Below are 19,066 nucleotides of genomic sequence, written 5' to 3' on the forward strand. Positions count from 1 at the left end.
GCCCCAGCGGTGGCCCCGTTCAGTGCGGGAGGGGAGAGCCCCGGTGCCGCCATCTGAAGCGGGTTCAGACGCTGCCGCCTCGGCCAGAGAAAAAAACTGGCTGGAGCGCAGCAGCTCCGGCGTGGCCCCGTTGGCAGCTCCCAGGTTCCGCCAACCTCCCTGCGGAGGACGGCCCGATGGCAGCCGGGCTGCTCTCACCGCTGCTTGGAGAGGGGGCGAAGCGTCGCCGATGGTAGAGCCATCTTCTGTAGCCAATTAAGACCCTTCACATCACCTCGTATTTGTGGATGCGTTCGGGTTGTAACGTGTTGACCCCGAGCTCTTTGCAGCTTCCCTCCCTGAAATTGCGTGGGCTGGTTCAAGGGTGGAGCCGGGAGAAGAGCCCCTGTGTTTCAGGAGTGGGCTGGTTCAGGTTGCAAACGCTGGCTGCTCAAATCCCCATGTTTATGTGGTTCTTGGCTTTTTAGGTAACTTAACTGTCCGTGCTTTTCATGAGGGATTTAACCTTAAAGCTTGAGGAGGAATGGCCAGCACTTGACTCCAGTTGAGTCTCAGTCCTTCATGTGGAGCTGCTCTAGCTGTCACCTGAAAAAGGCTCAGCAGTGACGAGCTCAACACGTTGGTGCGTTCCCTGCACGCCTGCTGTTCACCGCTGTCGGGAGAAGTTTACCGAGCCAGTTAGAGTTTGGCCCGACCCAGCTACTTCCCTGCTAAGAGCGACCTGAGCCAGTTTGGTGCATTCAGATGCAGGAAAAAGCTTCACCTGTGCCACTGTTAATTTTGAAACAACCTCAGAGTTTAAACGACTCAAGTTTACTGGCTTGCTGTGCCCTCTAGAGGACACTCTACTTTTTTCTTTATTTTTTCCCCTAACATGGAAATTGTATTTTAAAAGTTGGTTTTTGCAGTATTTGAGGCTGTTTTTGCAGTATCCAAAATACCGTTTGACCTGCCCTTAGCGTTTACTGAAGGTGTGTGTTTCGCAAAGCTTACCGGGGTACACAGCTTTTCCGTGCTGTTATTCGGTGTGAATATTCTTTGCATCACTAAATGAGGTAATAAGGATTAATTTCTGTTAATCATTGAATTCCTAATAAATGTGGCATATCAGTTAAGTCTAGAAATTGTTGTTTAGTCTATGAAGCAATTGCCTGATACTTATAAGTACAAAGCTTATATGCCACATCTTATTTGTGAATAATACAAACCACACTTAAATATTTGCTTCATCTTGCTTGATACAAATTCTTTATGCATTTTGTCTAGTGCATAACTGTAAGCCAGAAGGTTCTTACTGTAAACTTTACTGTTCCTGCTTCTGGTTTTGGGTTACAAGAAAAACAAAACAATTACTTGGGTTACATTCTCCTAAAATTCTTGCTGTCGGCCCTTTCTCAAGCACTGTTGTCGTTTCCTGGGCAGCGCAGAAGACTTCACTGTCCGGTTCCTGTGAAGCTCCTGCTAAACCTCTCAGCAATCACATGCCACAAACCTTGCTCTGAAATACTTAACGCTTTGTGGTTTGAAATCCCAAATCCTGGTACCAAAGGAGACCTGGCAGTTACCAGCCTGTGCAGCAGAGGAGAGGCACTGGCGTCTGTTGTCACATCACGTCATCTCTGTCCCTTTTGATTCACGTAGTTTAAGATTCTGTTCTCGTACGATAATTGTAGGCGATGGAGCCGAGAAGTGATTTATTGTCAGGAATTCAGGTGGAAGGTGCAGCCATCACTCAAGACACTGAGCGTTAAAGCCAATAAAGAGTTAAAATCAATATAAGTCTGGACGTGTTTCAGTGGTTTTCGATGAAGTTGCGTGGATGTGTCTGTCTGTGTTGAGGTTGTTAACAGGTTTCCGCTGTTAGTAACGGAAAAGAATTTAGTAGTGTTGGCGTAGAAAGAAAATAATGCCATAAAGTACTTAAACTTAGGTAAGCGAATAGGTGTGAATTGTTTGTGTTGGGTTTCCCTCAGATTCAGTAACTTGAGTGGGGAAAAGTCAGAACTTACAAATATTTGCATTAGGAAAGGAAAAAGAAAAGGGGGGTATGGTTTTGCCTTTGAGCACATTAAAGAGAAGCAGCAAGTGACCTGTTTGTCCCTGGGTTAGGGGCGGGATGTGGTCTTCCCCTGGTGCAAGCAGAGCCCTGGAAAGCCGCTGTGTCTTCTAAGGGGGGTGAAGTGGCTGACGGAAAAGCTTCTAATTTGAAGGAATTCACCATTGCTATGTGTTGTGGCTGCATCTTGCCTCATGGCAGGCTTGTGCTGGGAAGCTTAATATGCACAAGGAGAATGGAAATTGATTGAACTCATCCAGGTTTATTCAGAATTGAGAGATTCAGGATTAATCTAGCAGGAGGTTGTAAATAATGTTACTCTGCAGCAGGAAGTAGTTGTTTGCTTGTTTTTATTAACTCGTTCTCTGTATTTTTCTTTTGATTTGCAGTGAAATAAAGAGAGAAAAGAGAGTCCCCTCACCGGACGTTATAGTGTTATCTGACAATGAACCTTCTAGCCCTAGAATGAATGGTTTAACAAAAATAGCATTAAAAGAGACCAACACAGAGGCACTCATGGTGAGTCTTCTTGTCTTGACACACTTTAAGTTGTGCCATCTAGAAAGAAGAAAACACACCACTTGCTCCCACAGAGGCACCTGCGATCGCAGGGTCAGGTGGATATGTGGTTTTATAAAGACGGATTTGCAAGCAGGGAATCTTGAAGCTATTAAAGGCTGCTGTCGTTTTTATTTTCTTCAGGCTCTTACCTCCTTGATTTTTATATGCTTTGAAAGTGCACCTTTTTCAGAATTGGCTTTTTAGTGGACGCAATGTCCCTTTTTCAACACAGCATAACACGGATTTGTTGTCTGACTCTTCATTTGACTTTGTTTACTTACTTTCACTAGCAAAAACATCTCAAACTTTTTTTTTGCCTTTGAGTTCTTTCTCTGTACTTAGTTTGTGTCCATGTATCGCAGGCATGTTGGTGATATTAAGACATACATGACAATTACAATGCTGTAAGTTCTTGTTGTAACTTGTATGGTATCTGTCTTTTCCCTCTCCCCCCTCCCTGTTTTCCCATCCTCTATTGCCTTACCTGGCCCTGCAGAAAAGCAGTCCAGAAGAACGTGAGAGAATGATTAAACAACTAAAAGAAGAGTTACGGTTAGAAGAAGCAAAGCTTGTTTTATTGAAAAAGTTACGGCAAAGTCAAATCCAGAAGGAGACCACTACTCAGAAGGTATTTATTTTCCTACAGATACTTATCTCATCTTTTGAAATGGAGGGGGGGGAAATATAAATAACTGTGGTGGTTGCCGTAACCTGTGGAACATAAGATAGCTTTCAAATAAAGCATATCTCACTTTTCATAAAATCTTTATGAAGCTTATAGTGGTTTATCCTGTTAACCATGCCTTCTTGTGGAATTCCTTTTTTTGTCTGGCCAAGACCAAACAACAAGGCAGTTTATCCTATCAGCCGTATTCAACAGCTGAAGACCTTTTTGTTAAAACTCAGATGCATTTATGAATGTAATGTACTTCCAATTATTAAACACTCCGTCCAGTCCTTAGTGCCACGTAGAGATTGCTGAAATACATTTGGAGGAGATTCTTGCAAATGCAAATGTGCTGACAGGGAGAGTTAAAGTATCTGAACCCCAGGCTCTGGGAGCTGGCGGCCAAGGGCTGCATTTGGTGCTGCGTGGCAGAAGCCCAGGTCTGGATTCCAGGTCTTACCAGGTGAAGTAAGTCTGTGGTTAGCTGCACGCTTTCATCCAAAAATCCAGGCAGCCCCTGGGAGGAATGGTTCAGCCCTCCCACCCTGAACTCCCTTCCCTTCCTCCTCTTTTCTCCCCACCCCTCATCTTGCACAACCACGCGCAATATCCAGAGTGCTGGGAGGAGAACTGTTTTCATCAGAAAAAAAGTCTACCTTTTTTTGCCAGAGCGGTTGCCTGGTCTGCTTGCTACGTGTGCCGTTCGTGCTGGCACTGAAGGGTAGAGGTGGAGGGTGGCAGGAGAAGAGCAGAAGAGGTTGGGAGGTGAGGGGGTGTGCGAACACCCCACGCGCTGCTATGAAGGCACAGGCTAAATTTCAAGTATCTGTAACAATGGCAACTAAACGATTTTATTTTACAGCGTGTGATGCTGCCTTGATGGATTTTGTGATGGGGGCGATGTGTAGATTAAGTGCACTTCATGGTGCAGATGGATGTTAACACATCTCTCTTGGCTGGTTTTGGTTGTTTTATTGGCATCTTTCTCCCGGACTTCTGAGTGCTTCAGTAGATGGGATTAAAACTAATGCAAGTACCCGTATCGCTCAGCTTGCTGCTGAAAGCTGAGCAATGAGCTCTGGATGTTTGAACTAACTAGGGTGAAATGGCATATCCTAAACTTCTTAATATCTGAAGTCTTTTTCCGAAACTTTTTTTCACTTTGCATTATGCTTGAACCTAGTTAGCTGAGACCAGTAGTAATGGTGGATAAGACTGAAGGGGGCTCTAAGCTGAGACTGCTAAAATAGATTTCCGCATTGCTCTGCTTTTGGGGTATAGACTCTCTTATTTTCCTGGTATAATCTTATCTATACTTACCTAATAATTTCTTCATTTAAATACGCATGTTGAGATGCTTGGAGGGAGAAGGGGATGGGGGAGGGGGAAAACCACAGTCTTTGAAGATTCTCTTACTGAGGCGCAAGGAGGTAAACGCTTTTATTCCCTTAGCTTCTGTAATTCTGCTTACACCCTTACACTCGTCTGCTTTCTTTCTGGTTTTTCCTCTTCCAGCCTGCTGGTTCCTCTGGGAGTGCTGTGGCCACCCCTCCGCCCTTGGTGCGGGGACCGCAGAGCGTTCCTGCTGGCAAGCCGTCCCTCCAGGTCAGTGGGGTGGGCCAGGCTGCCAGGTTTAGGGCATGGAGCAGAGAAGAAGGTGCACAGTACAGGAAAGATAGTCCCATCACGTTAATGGCTTGGAGCTAGGTGGAATTTTTTTTTTAACTCCCGAAACCCCACTGTAAGCTTTTTAAGAACGATTGGGGTGGGAGGTAAAAGTAGGATGTCACATGGAGATAACTCTCATAAGCTTATTTTTCAGTGGCTGATCATCCTGATCCACTCTGCTGATAAATACATCCACACTAGTACTAATGACCTTTGGCGAAAGAGGACGCCTTGGAGTTATGTCGTAGAAATATTGTGGCAGCCTGTTGCCGTACCCTCAAGAGACTGAATTGTGCCCTCAGTATGATTAACTGTAAGAGCTGAGTGAATCATATGATTTTCTCTTTTGGCTTGGTGGCTGAATGGCACATGATGGTAGGAAAGATCTTGGTTCAGACTAAATTAAATGAAATGTTGGAAAGCCTTGGGGAAGGGAAAAAAAAAAAGTAGAGGCAATTGACATCTGTCAACCTAATCTTCCTCTTGAGTCTAGTATCTTGTTTCGCTTTTGGATTTAAAACATTTCTGGTTATTTACCTTGGGCTAATTCGAAACAAATTTCAAAACTGCTTCAGCACAAAATGCTCTCACTTGGAAAATGGCAGCTCTTCATTTCAAAATCCCCTAGAATGCTATACTCGAGGGAAGGGGTAAATTTGCTATCCATTTAGGAAACATTCACAAAACCTGAAGCAATTTGTCAGTTGGAGTAATCTCTTCCTTGAGGCAAGTTGCCTTCACTGAAGACAGCACTTTCAGAGGAACTGGACCACGAGTTAAATCTTCAGCAATGACAGTGAAACTTCGGTTGGACAGAGCAGAGAGCTGGGAGCTAAGAATCCAGAATTGAAGTTATTCTATCTAATTTGCGGTGTTTGGGCAAATTAACCTAACCTCCATCTGCTTTTGCTTGACTGTAAAAGCTCTACTAATTCCTGTGTGTAGGAGTTAACGTTTGGTCTTCAGTTGAAAGGCATAACAGAAGTGGATAAAACTTCCCACCTGCCTAAATATGTACGTGTGTGTACACGCGGTAACTCATGAAAGTGGGAGCTTCAGTGTTTTTAGAAGTCTTCACTCACAGATGATGGTCAGTTTGGTATTTGAGTGAGGGAAGTGGCAAGATGTGTAAAGCCAAATGAATAGGATGGAGAGGTTTGTCGCTCTTGAGCAGCGAGTGCTTCTCAGGCTCGATTGTGTAGTGTTAGTGCTCTGCAGGAGTGTAAGTGGTGCATGAAACCGTATCACCTTTTATAGCATCATGAGAAACTTTGAGGATTTAATGCAGTCTGCGTTCCAAAAAGCATGGGCAGCAATTTTTCAAACTTCTTTAGCCTGATTCCTTTTTCTTTTTCATTTTTTTCCTAAAGTTTTCCCCTTTTCCTGTCTCTTTTTTTCCTCCCCACATACATGCGCATGCCCAGTCTGCTCACCTCCCCGGGTTCCTGCATCTCCAACGTCTGTGTGCCCCGTGCTTCTCCTTGAAGGACAGCAGTTTGTATTTCCCCATTCTCTTAACTCCCCCCCAAAATACACTTTTTTCTTTTTTTTCTTTTTTTTTTTCTTTTTTTTCTGGACACTAACTGCACTGCAGCCAGCCCGGCCATCTCTTGTCCTACAGTATTTCCACGGGCTCGAAACAGATACTGCATCCGTCACACCAGCCAGAGAGGACAGCTGCGCTCGTGTACCCCTGCTCTCGTACTCGGGTTATGGCGTGCCTCTTTGGTGTGTCTCAGTACAGCAGATCTTGAGCTACTGAATTTCAGCGGTGGGAGGGCAGATGAAAATGTTGTTCAGGACTGCTCTTTACCTTTTAAATTCTGTGCAGGATGAGAGAGAACAATCCCCGAGTGTGTAGCCAGACTGCCATCGCGTCTTTACCTATGTCTGTATTGCTGCGTAAGATTTCAGATGCTGCTTTGTCGGCACACTAAGCAGCAGAAGAGAGCATGCGTATGAATATACCGGAACAAAACAATGCGAGTAAACTATCTTCTGTTTTGCAGACCTCTTCTACGCGTATACCAGGCACTGTTATTCCTCCTCCCTTGGTCCGTGGAGGGCAGCAGACTTCTTCAAAATTGGGAACTCAGCAAAACACGCAGATAGTAATGCCACCTCTTGTCAGAGGAGCACAGGTAAGTATTTACCTTGAGGTAGATCCGCTCTGTTTTACCTTAATGCATCTTAACTATTTTCTTAGTCATCTTTCTGCTTGTCTGGAGGGAACCTATGAAGTTCTTGCTGGAATTTCTTAATATGGCTAGGTATATTGCTACTGAAAGATCCTGCATCGTTCCAGTTTTGCGTATTGTGTTGTCCCATAACGCTTCCAGTGAAGCATGAGAAAATCCTGTGGTGATGCAGGATGCTGGCTTGCCTGCATAGCTGCCTCCTTTAGCTGCGCCAAAGCAGTTTGTTTGCCTTTCTTATGAAAGTTAATTTACAGGCTTCCAGCTTCACCCGCTTTTTAGGAGAGCAGCAGCAGAGGAAATGAAACACAATCCCTTGTTCTTCCATTTTTTCCCCTCATTATTCTTTCTGTCATATCAATTTCACCTTTTCAAATGCTAAAACTCACTTTTTTTTTTTCCCTCATTGTGTCTGTCTTACGATTGAGTAAGAGCTGCTGAAATGAGATAGTCGACTGGAAGTCTGAAAGTGCTGCTTTGCAGGGTCTTTATCACCTATAACAGAAAATAGTGGTGTCACTAAAGGAGTAGGAAAGCAATGTTCAATTTGATACTGTCTTCTAAAATTATGACTTCCGTGGAACACCAGGAAAAAAATATTTCCTTGTTAAATGAGGATTTATTTTGCAGTGAAAGGTCTGCTTTTATCTGTTGCGTAGCCAGCATTAAGGAGGAAGGTAGAGATTTGGTATTTCATTTTCTTTCTATTCTGATTATGGAGAAAAACTCATTCTGAGAAATAGCTTTCCTAATGCCTTTAAAATGAAACAGGCTTAACAACTATACATTTGGAAAGAAATTTGACTCAAACTTAGATTTTTTTTTTTTTCTGGCACAGCTGTTTGACCGTAATGTGATGGCCTCACACACGAGCGTCTCTTTTCACGTTACGTTCTACTTGTTTCATTTTGACAGAGGGAAAGTGGAAAACATCACATTTTGACGAGGATGTTAATTATCACGCTTTCTTTGCGTTCCCTGCCTTGCCTCATTTCCACTGTCTCATGTCATCCCATTTGACTCCCACCACTTACTTCCCGCTATCTAATCCTCCCCATCGTCCATGGCACCATTGCATCAGCCCATTTCTGTGTCTTCCCAGCAAATCCACAACATCCGACAGCACTCCAGCACGGGGCCGCCTCCGCTGCTGCTGGCACCGCGAGCATCGGTCCCCAGCGTACAAATTCAGGGGCAGCGAATTATCCAGCAGGGTCTGATCCGCGTCGCCAACGTCCCCAACACCAGCCTGCTTGTCAATATCCCGCAGGTGAGTTCCATGAGATATTTTGTGCCAAACATAATGTTCATCTCGGAGGAACAGATAAATGGTTTTAATTACTGATTGTTCGGTTACTGTATCTAATTGGTGTGGCCTGCTGTCATCTGACTACTGTGGTTGCTTATTACTGCAGCTATCCTGCTCCTTGTTCTTCCCATGCTTTCTCTGTTCACATTCACCTCCTGTACATAGGAATGAAGAAAAACATTACAGAGTATTGGGAAGAAGTATGTATTTCAGTGAACTGAACTTTGTGTCTCGTTTCACATTTGGTATTTCAGTATGAAGCTGTCCATTAGAATATTTTTTTTCCCCTCTCTCTTCCTTAAGATGCGTAAATGAGTGTTCTGGTAAACAGAGCTCAAAATGGGTTAGCACTCCTATTTGAAACACCAAGAGATACTGAAGCAGCAACTTAACACCTACCACAGATACTGGCATACGAGTGATAAAGGAAACAATTTAAAGTCAGTGCTTTGACAAAATCATAAGGAAAAGGACTCCTTTTTGGTTTGTTTTCTTCAGAATTTCTAAAACTACCTTATAAAAATGATCAGTAAAGAAAAATAAAGTTCTTTAGAAAAAGAATAAGAGCGTTAGACGACAGGTATAGCGTTGCAGTGAATTTGCGTATTGTGATCTGTTTGGTCACCTACAAAAATAAGGTTAGAGGCAGGCGGTTTGGGCTAGTCCCAAGCAGCCAGCCTTTATTGCACACAAACAGCCGCGCGCAGCGTGGGGGCCAACGCTGCTTGCCTCCCTCTCGTCCCTCTCGATGGAGAGGAGCGCGCGTCTCGAAAGCGCCGAACCATCTGGCACTTGTCGCTAAGCTGTGTCGTGTTTCCTCCCAGGCCTCGCCAACTTCAATCAAAGGTACAACCGTGACATCCGCTCAGGCTAATGCTACTACGACCAGCGCCGCTTCCATCGTCAACTCCAACGACTCGCCGGCCAGCCGGCAAGCCGCTGCCAAGCTCGCTTTGCGGAAGCAGCTGGAGAAGACACTGTTGGAGATCCCTCCTCCCAAGCCGCCTGCACCAGAGATGAACTTCCTGCCGAGTGCAGCTAATAACGAATTTATTTACTTAGTCGGGTTGGAAGAAGTTGTGCAGAATTTGCTGGAAACTCAAGGTGAGATAGCGTTAAAAATGTTCCTCAAAGGCGAGGAGAGAACCTTTCCCATCTGGATCTTATCTCAATAGCAGGCAGCAAGGAGTTTCAGGCCTCGCAGGATTAAATTGTCATACTCTTGTCAAATCTAGGATTCACTTCCTTTAATAATTTTCAAATGGTTTTATTTAAAATTCTAAAAAGCATCTAAAAAATTCGTAAAAAAAAAAAAAGTTATGATTTCTCATAGGCTAGACACCGATTGTAAAGATTTCTCGTAAAATGCATCCAGTTCTCCCCAGAGCTGTTCGCTTCCCATCAGCCACTTGTTTGTCCATCACCACTAAATTCTCTAACCAGTGTCTGAAGAAGTATCTGCTGGATACCTACGCACACACTCACAGAAGTAAAGGGTTTAAAGATTCAGTCGTGCAAAAGGCTTCAGACTGAGGAGAGTTAAGGGGTGGAGGGTTTGCTTTGGGTTTTTTCTTTATGCTGGAATATTCTTGAGGTTTCTCAAGTACTATTCATTCATAGAAGCCACAGGTGGAGCTGAGCTAAGCTGGTTGTATTCTCCAGGTAAAGTTTCAGTTGCTGTATCATCTCGTGAGCCCTATATGTGTGCTCAGTGTAAGACTGACTTCACCTGCCGTTGGAGGGAGGAAAAGAACGGAACCATTATGTGTGAAACCTGCATGACATCAAATCAGAAAAAGGCCTTGAAAGCTGAGCACACTAACCGACTGAAGGCTGCCTTCGTAAAAGCACTGCAGCAAGAGCAGGAGATTGAGCAAAGGATACTGCAACAGACTGCGTCTCCTGTACAGACCAAGTCAGACCCTATAGTGCAGCACCACTCGCTCAAGCAGGTAGGGCTCCGTCCACCAGAAGCCAGACCTTGGTGATGATGGGGCGAGGGTCCCGCGGCTCCGAGCACAAGTGTTTGGTGTGCAGGCATGAAACTGATGCATGAACTCGCTTTATTTAAGCTCCATGGTGTGTGTTGTGTTTGAGTGTAAGCTTAAAACCGGGCTGGCTAAGGTGGTTTTTGTCATGTGGGGACCTGATATTTAAATTATGTTCTGAAGAGCAGAAGAGTGGTGTTTTTCTGCAGGGTCATTGTAATTATCCGGGGTGTTTAACTATCCTGCAAAGTCTGTTCCTGAATTTTTTTTAGGATGTACCAAATGGAAAAAGGTGCTCCGGTGCCAAATACACGAGAGTGAATTGACCCAAGATGGGGGTGAGGGGGGAAATTGGCTTGAGCCAGAAACACATAATGTTGCTTGTGAAGTCCCCCATCCGTGACAGGGACTGGATCTTGCACACCTTGTAAAGCCACCTTTCAGTTGGAGGAAGACAGAAGCTGCTTATGTGCTGCTTTGAGTTGAAATAATCAAAGTACTGGTTATTTAGGACAGGGAAGTAGAGTGCTGCCTGCGTATGGAGATGCTTACACAGCCCGTTTTTTGCTGCTCTGCAGTTTGTTATAACTCCTCATCCTTACAGGTGCTCTCAGAAGCAGAAAGCTGATTCTTATTTTGTTGTAGAGATGTCTTGGAAGTTTTCAGCCCTGAAACTATAGTAATGCATTCCAGACTTGGCAGAAGAAGCCAAGAAAGGAGAGAGGGGCAGTAAAGATTCATCAAGGCTGTTGTACTTCAGAGACGGAAAACTGCTACGCCTGTCTCACCATTTGCTCTCTTGCCAGACTTCTAGCCAGATGTCTCGAGGTCCTCCTGGAGCTCCGCGAGGAGTGTTGCATGCATTTAGCCAGTCACCCAAGTTGCAGAATGCATCGTCTGCAGCAGCACTTGGGAGTAGGCCAGGTAAGCATGCTGAGAGACCTGTCAGCAAGGGCAGCGCTGCCGCCTGGAAGAAGACTCCCATCAATACAGGTAGATTTTTCTCTAAAGTTTCTTTTCTTTGTACTTACTAGCTGCACTCTGTCCAACAATCATAGTTCTTTGGGTAAGGATGCTTTCTCTTTGACACTTCCTGCATGAAAGCCCGATGGTACCGAGGCTTTGCTCTTAGTATTGTTGTTGGCACTTGCTTTTGGTGCAGCTTACGCTCACCAAAAGGGGCAATCAGGTGGTGCTACCGAATAAAAACTACTGCTTTGCGCATTTATAAATAGCCTAAATAGCTGTAATGTCAGACTGTTCGTCGCTGAGTCTGTACACGCAGCCAGTGCCGTGCTGCAGGAGTTTGTCATTCGTTTCTGGGAGTTTAATTCAGTTGTTTAATGTTGACTGGTGTTTTCTCTTTGCTGAAAGCAACATACAGTCAATAGATGTTTTTGCTCTAGGTAAGGCTACGGTGCACACTCCCAGTGTTCCTCAGGATTTGAAATAACTAAAGCTGTTGCTTTGAACAGATGGAAATTATACATTCTAATCTAATCTTTTTTTTATATATAAGAATCTGACTTGAAGAGTTGTTTGTTTTCTTAAATGATAATTAGGATCTCCAGGAAGGAAACACTGTAGCAACTAGCACTTTTGTGATCTACTTTCTTGCCCAGTATTGAATGGATTTCTTTTGATCTCTTTATTCCTAACAGCTTAATTTATCATTTGAAACATAATTTCATTGCAGAGACCTCTAGCCTGCTCAAATCTTCATTTCTGGTACAAAATCTTGCTCCTATTTGTTCAGATGATTTTGGAAGCTTTAATCTTCTGAAGGTGTCTGACCTTTGTGGCCATTAGTGCCCCATGCTCACTTAGATGATCCGTTTTCACGTGGGTGAAATAAGAGTAGTGTGTGTTTGCCGCTGTTTTGTCTCATGTTTTTATCATACTGTGACACTTGTTCTCTCTCCTCTTTTATATCTCGTCAGGTGGGGCTTTACCTTTTGTTAACCCTAGTTTAGCTGTGCACAAGTCGTCTTCAGCAGTAGACCGCCAGCGTGAATATCTCCTGGATATGATTCCCCCACGGTCCATCCCACAGTCTGCCACGTGGAAATAATGCAGAGGAACGCCTGAGAGGAAGACTTTTCCTGTTTCTGCCATCCTTTTTATACCACAATTACAGTGGAATCTGCTTTAATCCCAGCTGGATATGCCCCAGGCTTTATAGGATGCAAGAAGACCACTCCTCATCCCATCGAGTGCTGCTGTCCCTGCTATGAGAAAATGACACCGCGTGGGTGGGAAAGACTTGAGCTCATTTGGTTATCAGATTCTTATGATTGACTGATGATGAAGGCTGTCAGGGAAGGGGAAGAATTCTTCTTTTTTTTTTTTTTTTTTTTTTTGGCTTTATGTATTTAGTTTGGATTTTTTTTGTCACCAGCACAAAAGGAGGACTAAACGACTCTCTGCCTTCGGTTTCTTTATTAATAACTACCCATTCACCAGGAACATGGTGTTCGTTCGCGATCGAGCATGGATGTCAGTTCAAGGAGAGAGGAATTTCAACCCAATCTTGCAGATGCATTTAGTGAGCCGAGTTTCACGTTTGCTTTTCTTCCCTGCCCCTCCTCCAGCCAGGAAGGCAGTCTACAGATTATAATGATTCAAAATCTTCTGATGATGAGCTAATGATAAATAAGTGCAAACTCAAATTCCAGTTGAGTATGTTTTGTTGTTTTGTTTTGTTTTTTTTTCCTAAGGGACTGGCTGCCACCAAAACTTGTCTGGTAGATGGGAACCAGTGCAGGAGTCTCTCACTTTTGTTGGATTCTGTTTTGAATAGACTTTGAACTGTTGGTAGTCTAAAATCTAATTTACTGAATAGACAAAACCTTTGTTCAGTCTTTCTAATTCAGCGAAGAGCAGTTGGGCCTTTCATATGTTCCCAGAGACTTAAAAGTGAAACTGTTTTTGATTATTTTCTTTTGGAGGGTTTTTTGTTGTTGTTGTTTTGAGCAATTTTACTCAAAAAAGAAAAAAGAAAAAAAAAAAAAAAAAGGAATTCCAGAAGCTGCACGCAATCAGAAAGGGCGAGTGGAGGGGGCAGGGGACCGGGAGGCTGCCGCCAGGTCGCAGGCTCCTTCCTCTGCCGATACCTGCCGAGACGCGGCCGTTCCTGGTCCGTGCTGCGGCGGACAATGACCGTGCCAGCACGTGTTGGGCACGTTGGGGGCAGGACTGCCTACCCTGATCCCTCTAGAGCTCCGTTCTTCCAGGCGTACCAAGCATGCTCCTCTGTCCATCACTTCAGTATTTCATTTTTGATAGAGCTTTAGGTAACCCTGCTTTAAGGACAGGTTTCTACGTGGTTTTAATATATTTTGGGAATTCCACAGGTTAAACCCAAATCTATCAGGTCCAGGTGGTGGTTTTTTTTTTTCTTTCTCGTCATCTTCCCTCCTTCTTCCCTGTGCTTCTCCCAAATTAAAGTTGAATTCAAGTGGCAGAAATACATGCCTTACTACTTATGTTGCATATCAGTACTAGAAGTAGTGCTGATAAGAATTATTTGCAAAATTATATATATATATCTATATATCTATATATAAAAGAAAAGGGGGGGAGGGGTTACTATTCAGTCTATGCTGAATCTATTTTCTTAGCAGTTGCTGTTAGATCTAACTTTAAACCAATAACTGTATAGGGTTGTCCCCCTTCCAGATCTAACATCGCATAGTGAAAAAGAAAACTCGTTCATTTTAGCCCCTCTTCTGTTGTGTGAATATCAGTATTTAGATACTTTGAAAACTGTTCAGTAGGATAGAAAACCTAGTTTTGCAAAATGGTATTTGTTGCTGTATAAAGCCCTAGAATTTCAATTTGACTTTGTTTTTTGTTTGTTTTACAAATGTATATTAAGAGCTAAATGGGGATGAGAGGAATTGGTTTGAGTTTTGAATTTTTCTTTTCATTCCAAGATATTTTGGATTGGGAGATGTGGAGAGAGAAATTGAGTGCATTTTATTTTTGCACTTTGAAATATTATGGAAGAGTTTCAGTTCCTTACCTGCGTGGAGGTTTTTTGGGGTTTTTTTTCCTCTCTTCTGACAAATGCCTGCATTATCTCATCATTGATGCAAATGTCTAGCCCTGTTAAATCACCTGGGAAGAGTGCATTTGTTCAAAAAGAACAAGCAAAACTTCTCAAACTAAAATTCAAATGCCTTTTTGGGAAGCCTGGACAACTTCACAATTTCTTTCCAGTGTTGGGGTAGCTTCAGCTGATGCTGGAAGAAAAAGGGGAATGGAAAGAGGGGCAGAAGTATTCAACTTGCCTGTTTCAAAAGCGATGTCAAAACCTTTTTGGATACTGCCAGTTCAGTACAGCAGCTCGTAAATATTAATTTCAGCACAATGGATAGGGGAGACTCAAAATAAGCCTTAAAATAATTGAGAAGACTTATTTTAAGATTTGGAACTGAAAATAAAAACGAGTTTGCGTGTACTGTCTTACAAACCTTGCTCCCTCAGCAATGCTAGACCGCAGTCTGTCTTCGTTTAATGTAGAATAAAACCCCACAAATATTAGCTGAAGTATTGGGGTAGAATTATTTTGAAGGCTGTGTAAGCGAACAGAAAATATTACACGGATATTTTGGCTGTCGGGATTCAAACCAGTTTTGACATTGTTTTTAATCGGTGGTTCTTGGAGTGTTGCAGGTAACTTAGAGGATACATTTATTGCATATGTGCTTTAGATAAATGCACCAGGAAAAGACTTAAGCGGTATCCGTGTGTTAAATGCCAGAAGGGTTGCTTCTTCCTTTGTAGTCAAAACTGCATATTCAGTTGAGCAGTGTTGAACTGGGCTAGTTAAGGTACCATGCTAGGGTTAGGTAGTTGTTAAAACACTTGCTGCAGTCTTTCCAGATCTCCTCCTCCCCATCTGTACGTTCCCCTTCTTGCAGGAAAAAAAACCCCGAAAAACCAAGCAACAAACAGAAAAGCTCAATTGGATGGAATATTCACATAACGGTGTTACGCCCCAAAGGTTAAATCGTTTGGGAATTGTGAAGGGGGGGGGGTTAGACACGCTTTTAAGAACAAATCTTTGGTTTATTTCTACTGCTGTCATGTTTGGGATTCCTGCCTCCGTAAGGGCTATTAGTTCTGCCGCAGAGCTGTCCGAAAGTCACCTCATCAGCCCTCTCCCGGAAAAAGACCATTTTACTTAAAGCTCCCTCAGAACAAGAGACTGAACGTGCTGCTCGACAGTCTAGCCTGTAAATCGGTATCATTCAGGTGGAGTATCCGGCATCGTGTCCCGTTTTCCCCGACCCTCCACTGCTTCGCTGCAAACTGCTGCATGAGCTGGTTTGAGATTGCTCAGATGCTGCTTGCTTCCCCCCTCTCCTGGGGAGAGGGTTAGAGCAGCGTTGGTTCTTGCAAGCCATATAACCTTTCTTTGAGACGTTGCGACTACAAGATTTTATAATACAGTAATAATGAAAATGACTATTGTACTTAGATTTTAGCAACTTGTGAAATAAACCCCGGATTTTCATTTGAAACCCGTGTTGCAATTTGGGAGCTGTGTGGTGTTTTTTTTTTTTTAATTTTATTTTTTTATAACCTAATTTATTATCTGTTTGATTTCTGAGCGCGGGCGAGATTGCAGTCCTTTTGCTCAGAAACACGACAAGTGGCCTGGTTGAAGCTTTTATTTTTATAGCGCAGTCGACTTGGACGGCTTTTCCAGTTCGTGTAAAGGGTGACTTTGCTGATTTTTGTATTCTAGGGATTCCTGTAAATGGCATTCCAGCTGTAATAGGTTGATGGTTGAAGCTTTATAGCGCAGTCGACTTGGACGGCTTTTCCAGTTCGTGTAAAGGGTGAAGGGTGACATTTTTGTATTCTAGGGATTCCTGTAAATGGCATTCCAGCTGTAATAGTGAGGAAGACTCTTGGTTAATCTTAAATTCGAGATAGTTTGGGGTGGGTGGGGGGTTTCTATAGACATTTTTATCATCGTTTAAGGAATTGTTCATTTACCTCTGAATTCTCAGACCTAGTTGTCACTTTTTTTTGTTTGTTTGCTTAGTAAGGAGAAAAAAAAAAAGACCAAAGTGCAGTTCAGAATGGAAAATGGGGGACAGAAACGAAAATGGGCTGCAGAAGTGAGTAGAGCGGAGCAGGCTTAGGCAGGTCTCATCAGAAACCCTATTTGGCTCATTTGTCACTTTCTCCTTTTGGAAGGAGGGGGCACAGAAGGCATTTTTTTAATAATAAATATATAAATATATAAATATATATATAATGCAAAAAGACCTCAAGGAACCGCAGTAGTGTTTGTCTGCTTAAGGCAGAGTTACGCTGTATATTGCATTTAGCGAAATAACTTGCATTGTGCTCTGTTTAAAACGAGGAGAAAAAAAAAAGAAGAAGAATTTATAATCATCTAACAAAGGAGTGTAACAGAGTAACGTTACGCCAGCGCAGGGTATGTTTTTGTCACTCGTATTTATTGTGACTCTAAATCTTTGATAATAAAACAAAAATTTAAAAAAAAAAATTCCCACTAAAACCTGATAGTCTCAATGGCGGAAGAATCTGAAATCGGTAACTGTATATTGTATTGTGAGGGATTTTTAGTATTTGAATGACAATAAACAAATGGACAAACTGTTGGGTCTGCCTCTGATTTCGAGTGTATCGGTTTTGAGAGACGCCTTGTTTTGCACCCTGTGCCTGTCGGTGAGGATGCGCGAGATGAGGTGGTGGTCTGCCCCTTTCCTCTGGGGAGGGGGCAGCTGCTTCCCCCAAAACAGGTGATGGGAGGAGAACGGACGGGGGCGGAGAAGATGACGTCTACGTGGGATTCTACGGATTGAAATTCAAAGGCAGAAACGGATTAAGCGTCCTCACAGATGCCGCCTCTGGATGCAGACAGGGCCCGCGCGCTCTCCGGCCAGAAACGAGACACGAACGCCTCTTCAGCCCTTCTTCTCCCCCTGGAACTGCTGCTCTCCGCCCCTCGGTTACCCTTTTCTCCTATCCGTTGTACGTGTCCTGCCGTAAAACCTTCACCTCCCGCGTACGCGAGCCGGAGAAGATGAAACAAGCTGCCTGCGTTCTGCCCGCATGCCACGGAGCGGGCTGGGAGCCGGAGGGCTGCGGTTGCGGTCACTCTGCCACTCCAAAACTGGGAGTTTAACCCCATGTTCCTCCTGAAATACTTGAATGCGTTAATAAGTTTATTTAAATACTCCAGGCTAACTCAAGAGGCCAGTGGATCGCTACCCTCTGGGAGGGGAAAGGGGAGATGTAGATCGCAAACTTGAACAAGAACGTTGCCAAAATCTTTTTGGCCCCAACTCTGGATAAAAACAAAGCTGTCGGAGCATCGCTCAGCAGTCTGGGAAGTGCCGCAGACGCGGTGCGTAGCCAGTCTCATCGCACCTGGGTCTCTCCTGGTACTGGCAGTTCCCCAAAGCCGTTCCCCTTGTCTTTCGGCTCACGGTGGTTTGCAGCAAGGCGAAGAAACGCGGCTTTGCCGACAGCCCGTGCTCTGGAGTCGCTTGTTTGGAGGGAGAGAGGGAAGAAGGGGCACGGTTCCTGCTCTAGAACGAATCCCAGCTTGAGGGGAGAGAAAAGACACATTTTTTTTTTCAGCTCAGGTTTCCATATGCAGCGTGTGCGTTTGTATTGTCAAGGGCAAGACCGCAACGGTAACTCGGGATTCATGCACGGGCTGGATCGAGCCCTGGGCGTTGGTCAGTCGGTCGGTCACACTAAGCTGGAATCCCCCCCGATCCTCATCGGGCATCCCAGCCTCATCCTGCCAGGAATACTCCGATGGCTGTTTCCAGCCGCGGTCCAGAGCCACTGCCCTGTGGTAAGTGGGAAGATGCCGTTTCAAGGAAGAAGCGACGGTTGCCGTCTGGCTGTGTTCTGGCGAGCCTTCCTGATGGGAACGCTTCAACTCGCCAAGGAGGAAAAGCGGCTCGTTCTGGGTGAAAGCAGGAATAACTCGTTTTGGCGGCGTAAACCCTGATTTTTGGAACTGCAAGAGCCGACGCCATGGGAGGAGTGTCCCGCAGGTCCTGCTGACGGCCTGCGGGCGGCAGAGCCAGCGAGGAGGAGGTTTCAGCGCAGGGCAGAGCCCCTTCCCTGCAAGGGAAGCCTTGTTTTACGGGCAGATCTGCACCGACAGCCCCGAGCGGCGTGGGGCAGCGCGGGCAGGCCCGGGTCCCCCCAGCCCACCTCGCCTGGCTCCGCTGGATGCGGCTGGGTCAGCTTTGACCTGAACACCCCGCTGCGGTCACAGACGGTTGAAATGTTTGACCCTCGGGGGGAGGGAGGGGGGGATGGTTTTTGGGGTCCTTTTCATGCTGCTTTTGGCCTTCTAGAATTGGGAAAAAAAAAAAAATCTCTAAATTTCTGCGTATGCAAGTTCAGGAACCAGTTTAATTCAAGCTATTTCATTTTCCTCAAAGCTGTTTAATTGCTGTGCTGGTGAAGGCTCTTGCCGAGGAAGTCTTTTTATGCAAGCGATTAGCAGTAGGCTATTTTGGTACCAAAACCATCGAGCTACGGTGGATTGAAGCGGTGGAAGATGGCAATATCTGAACCTGGCAGGCTCTGGGGGGGGGGGGGGGGGGTTAA

The 19,066-nt window shown here is 44.5% G+C and overlaps 1 protein-coding gene across 2 annotated transcripts in view; it reads left to right on the forward strand.

The window, feature by feature from the left end:
* Positions 1–15,967, forward strand: part of GATAD2A (GATA zinc finger domain containing 2A) — a 37,279-nt gene extending 21,312 nt beyond the window's left edge. Inside the window, exons 4-12 of one of the 2 annotated variants that reach the window (XM_009279756.2) lie at positions 2,446–2,575; positions 3,114–3,245; positions 4,800–4,889; positions 6,962–7,093; positions 8,250–8,417; positions 9,281–9,560; positions 10,119–10,408; positions 11,251–11,437; positions 12,385–15,967. In XM_009279756.2, the coding sequence (XP_009278031.1) occupies positions 2,446–2,575; positions 3,114–3,245; positions 4,800–4,889; positions 6,962–7,093; positions 8,250–8,417; positions 9,281–9,560; positions 10,119–10,408; positions 11,251–11,437; positions 12,385–12,515 (1,540 nt within the window). In that variant the 3' untranslated portion in view covers positions 12,516–15,967. The remainder of the gene's footprint in view (positions 1–2,445; positions 2,576–3,113; positions 3,246–4,799; positions 4,890–6,961; positions 7,094–8,249; positions 8,418–9,280; positions 9,561–10,118; positions 10,409–11,250; positions 11,438–12,384) is intronic. The other variant, XM_019472232.1, reaches the window with a different exon arrangement.
* The last annotated feature ends 3,099 nt before the right edge of the window (positions 15,968–19,066 follow it).

Source organism: Aptenodytes forsteri, unplaced genomic scaffold, assembly GCF_000699145.1.
Source record: "Aptenodytes forsteri isolate BGI_AS27 unplaced genomic scaffold, ASM69914v1 Scaffold147, whole genome shotgun sequence".
Lineage (NCBI taxonomy): Eukaryota > Metazoa > Chordata > Aves > Sphenisciformes > Spheniscidae > Aptenodytes > Aptenodytes forsteri.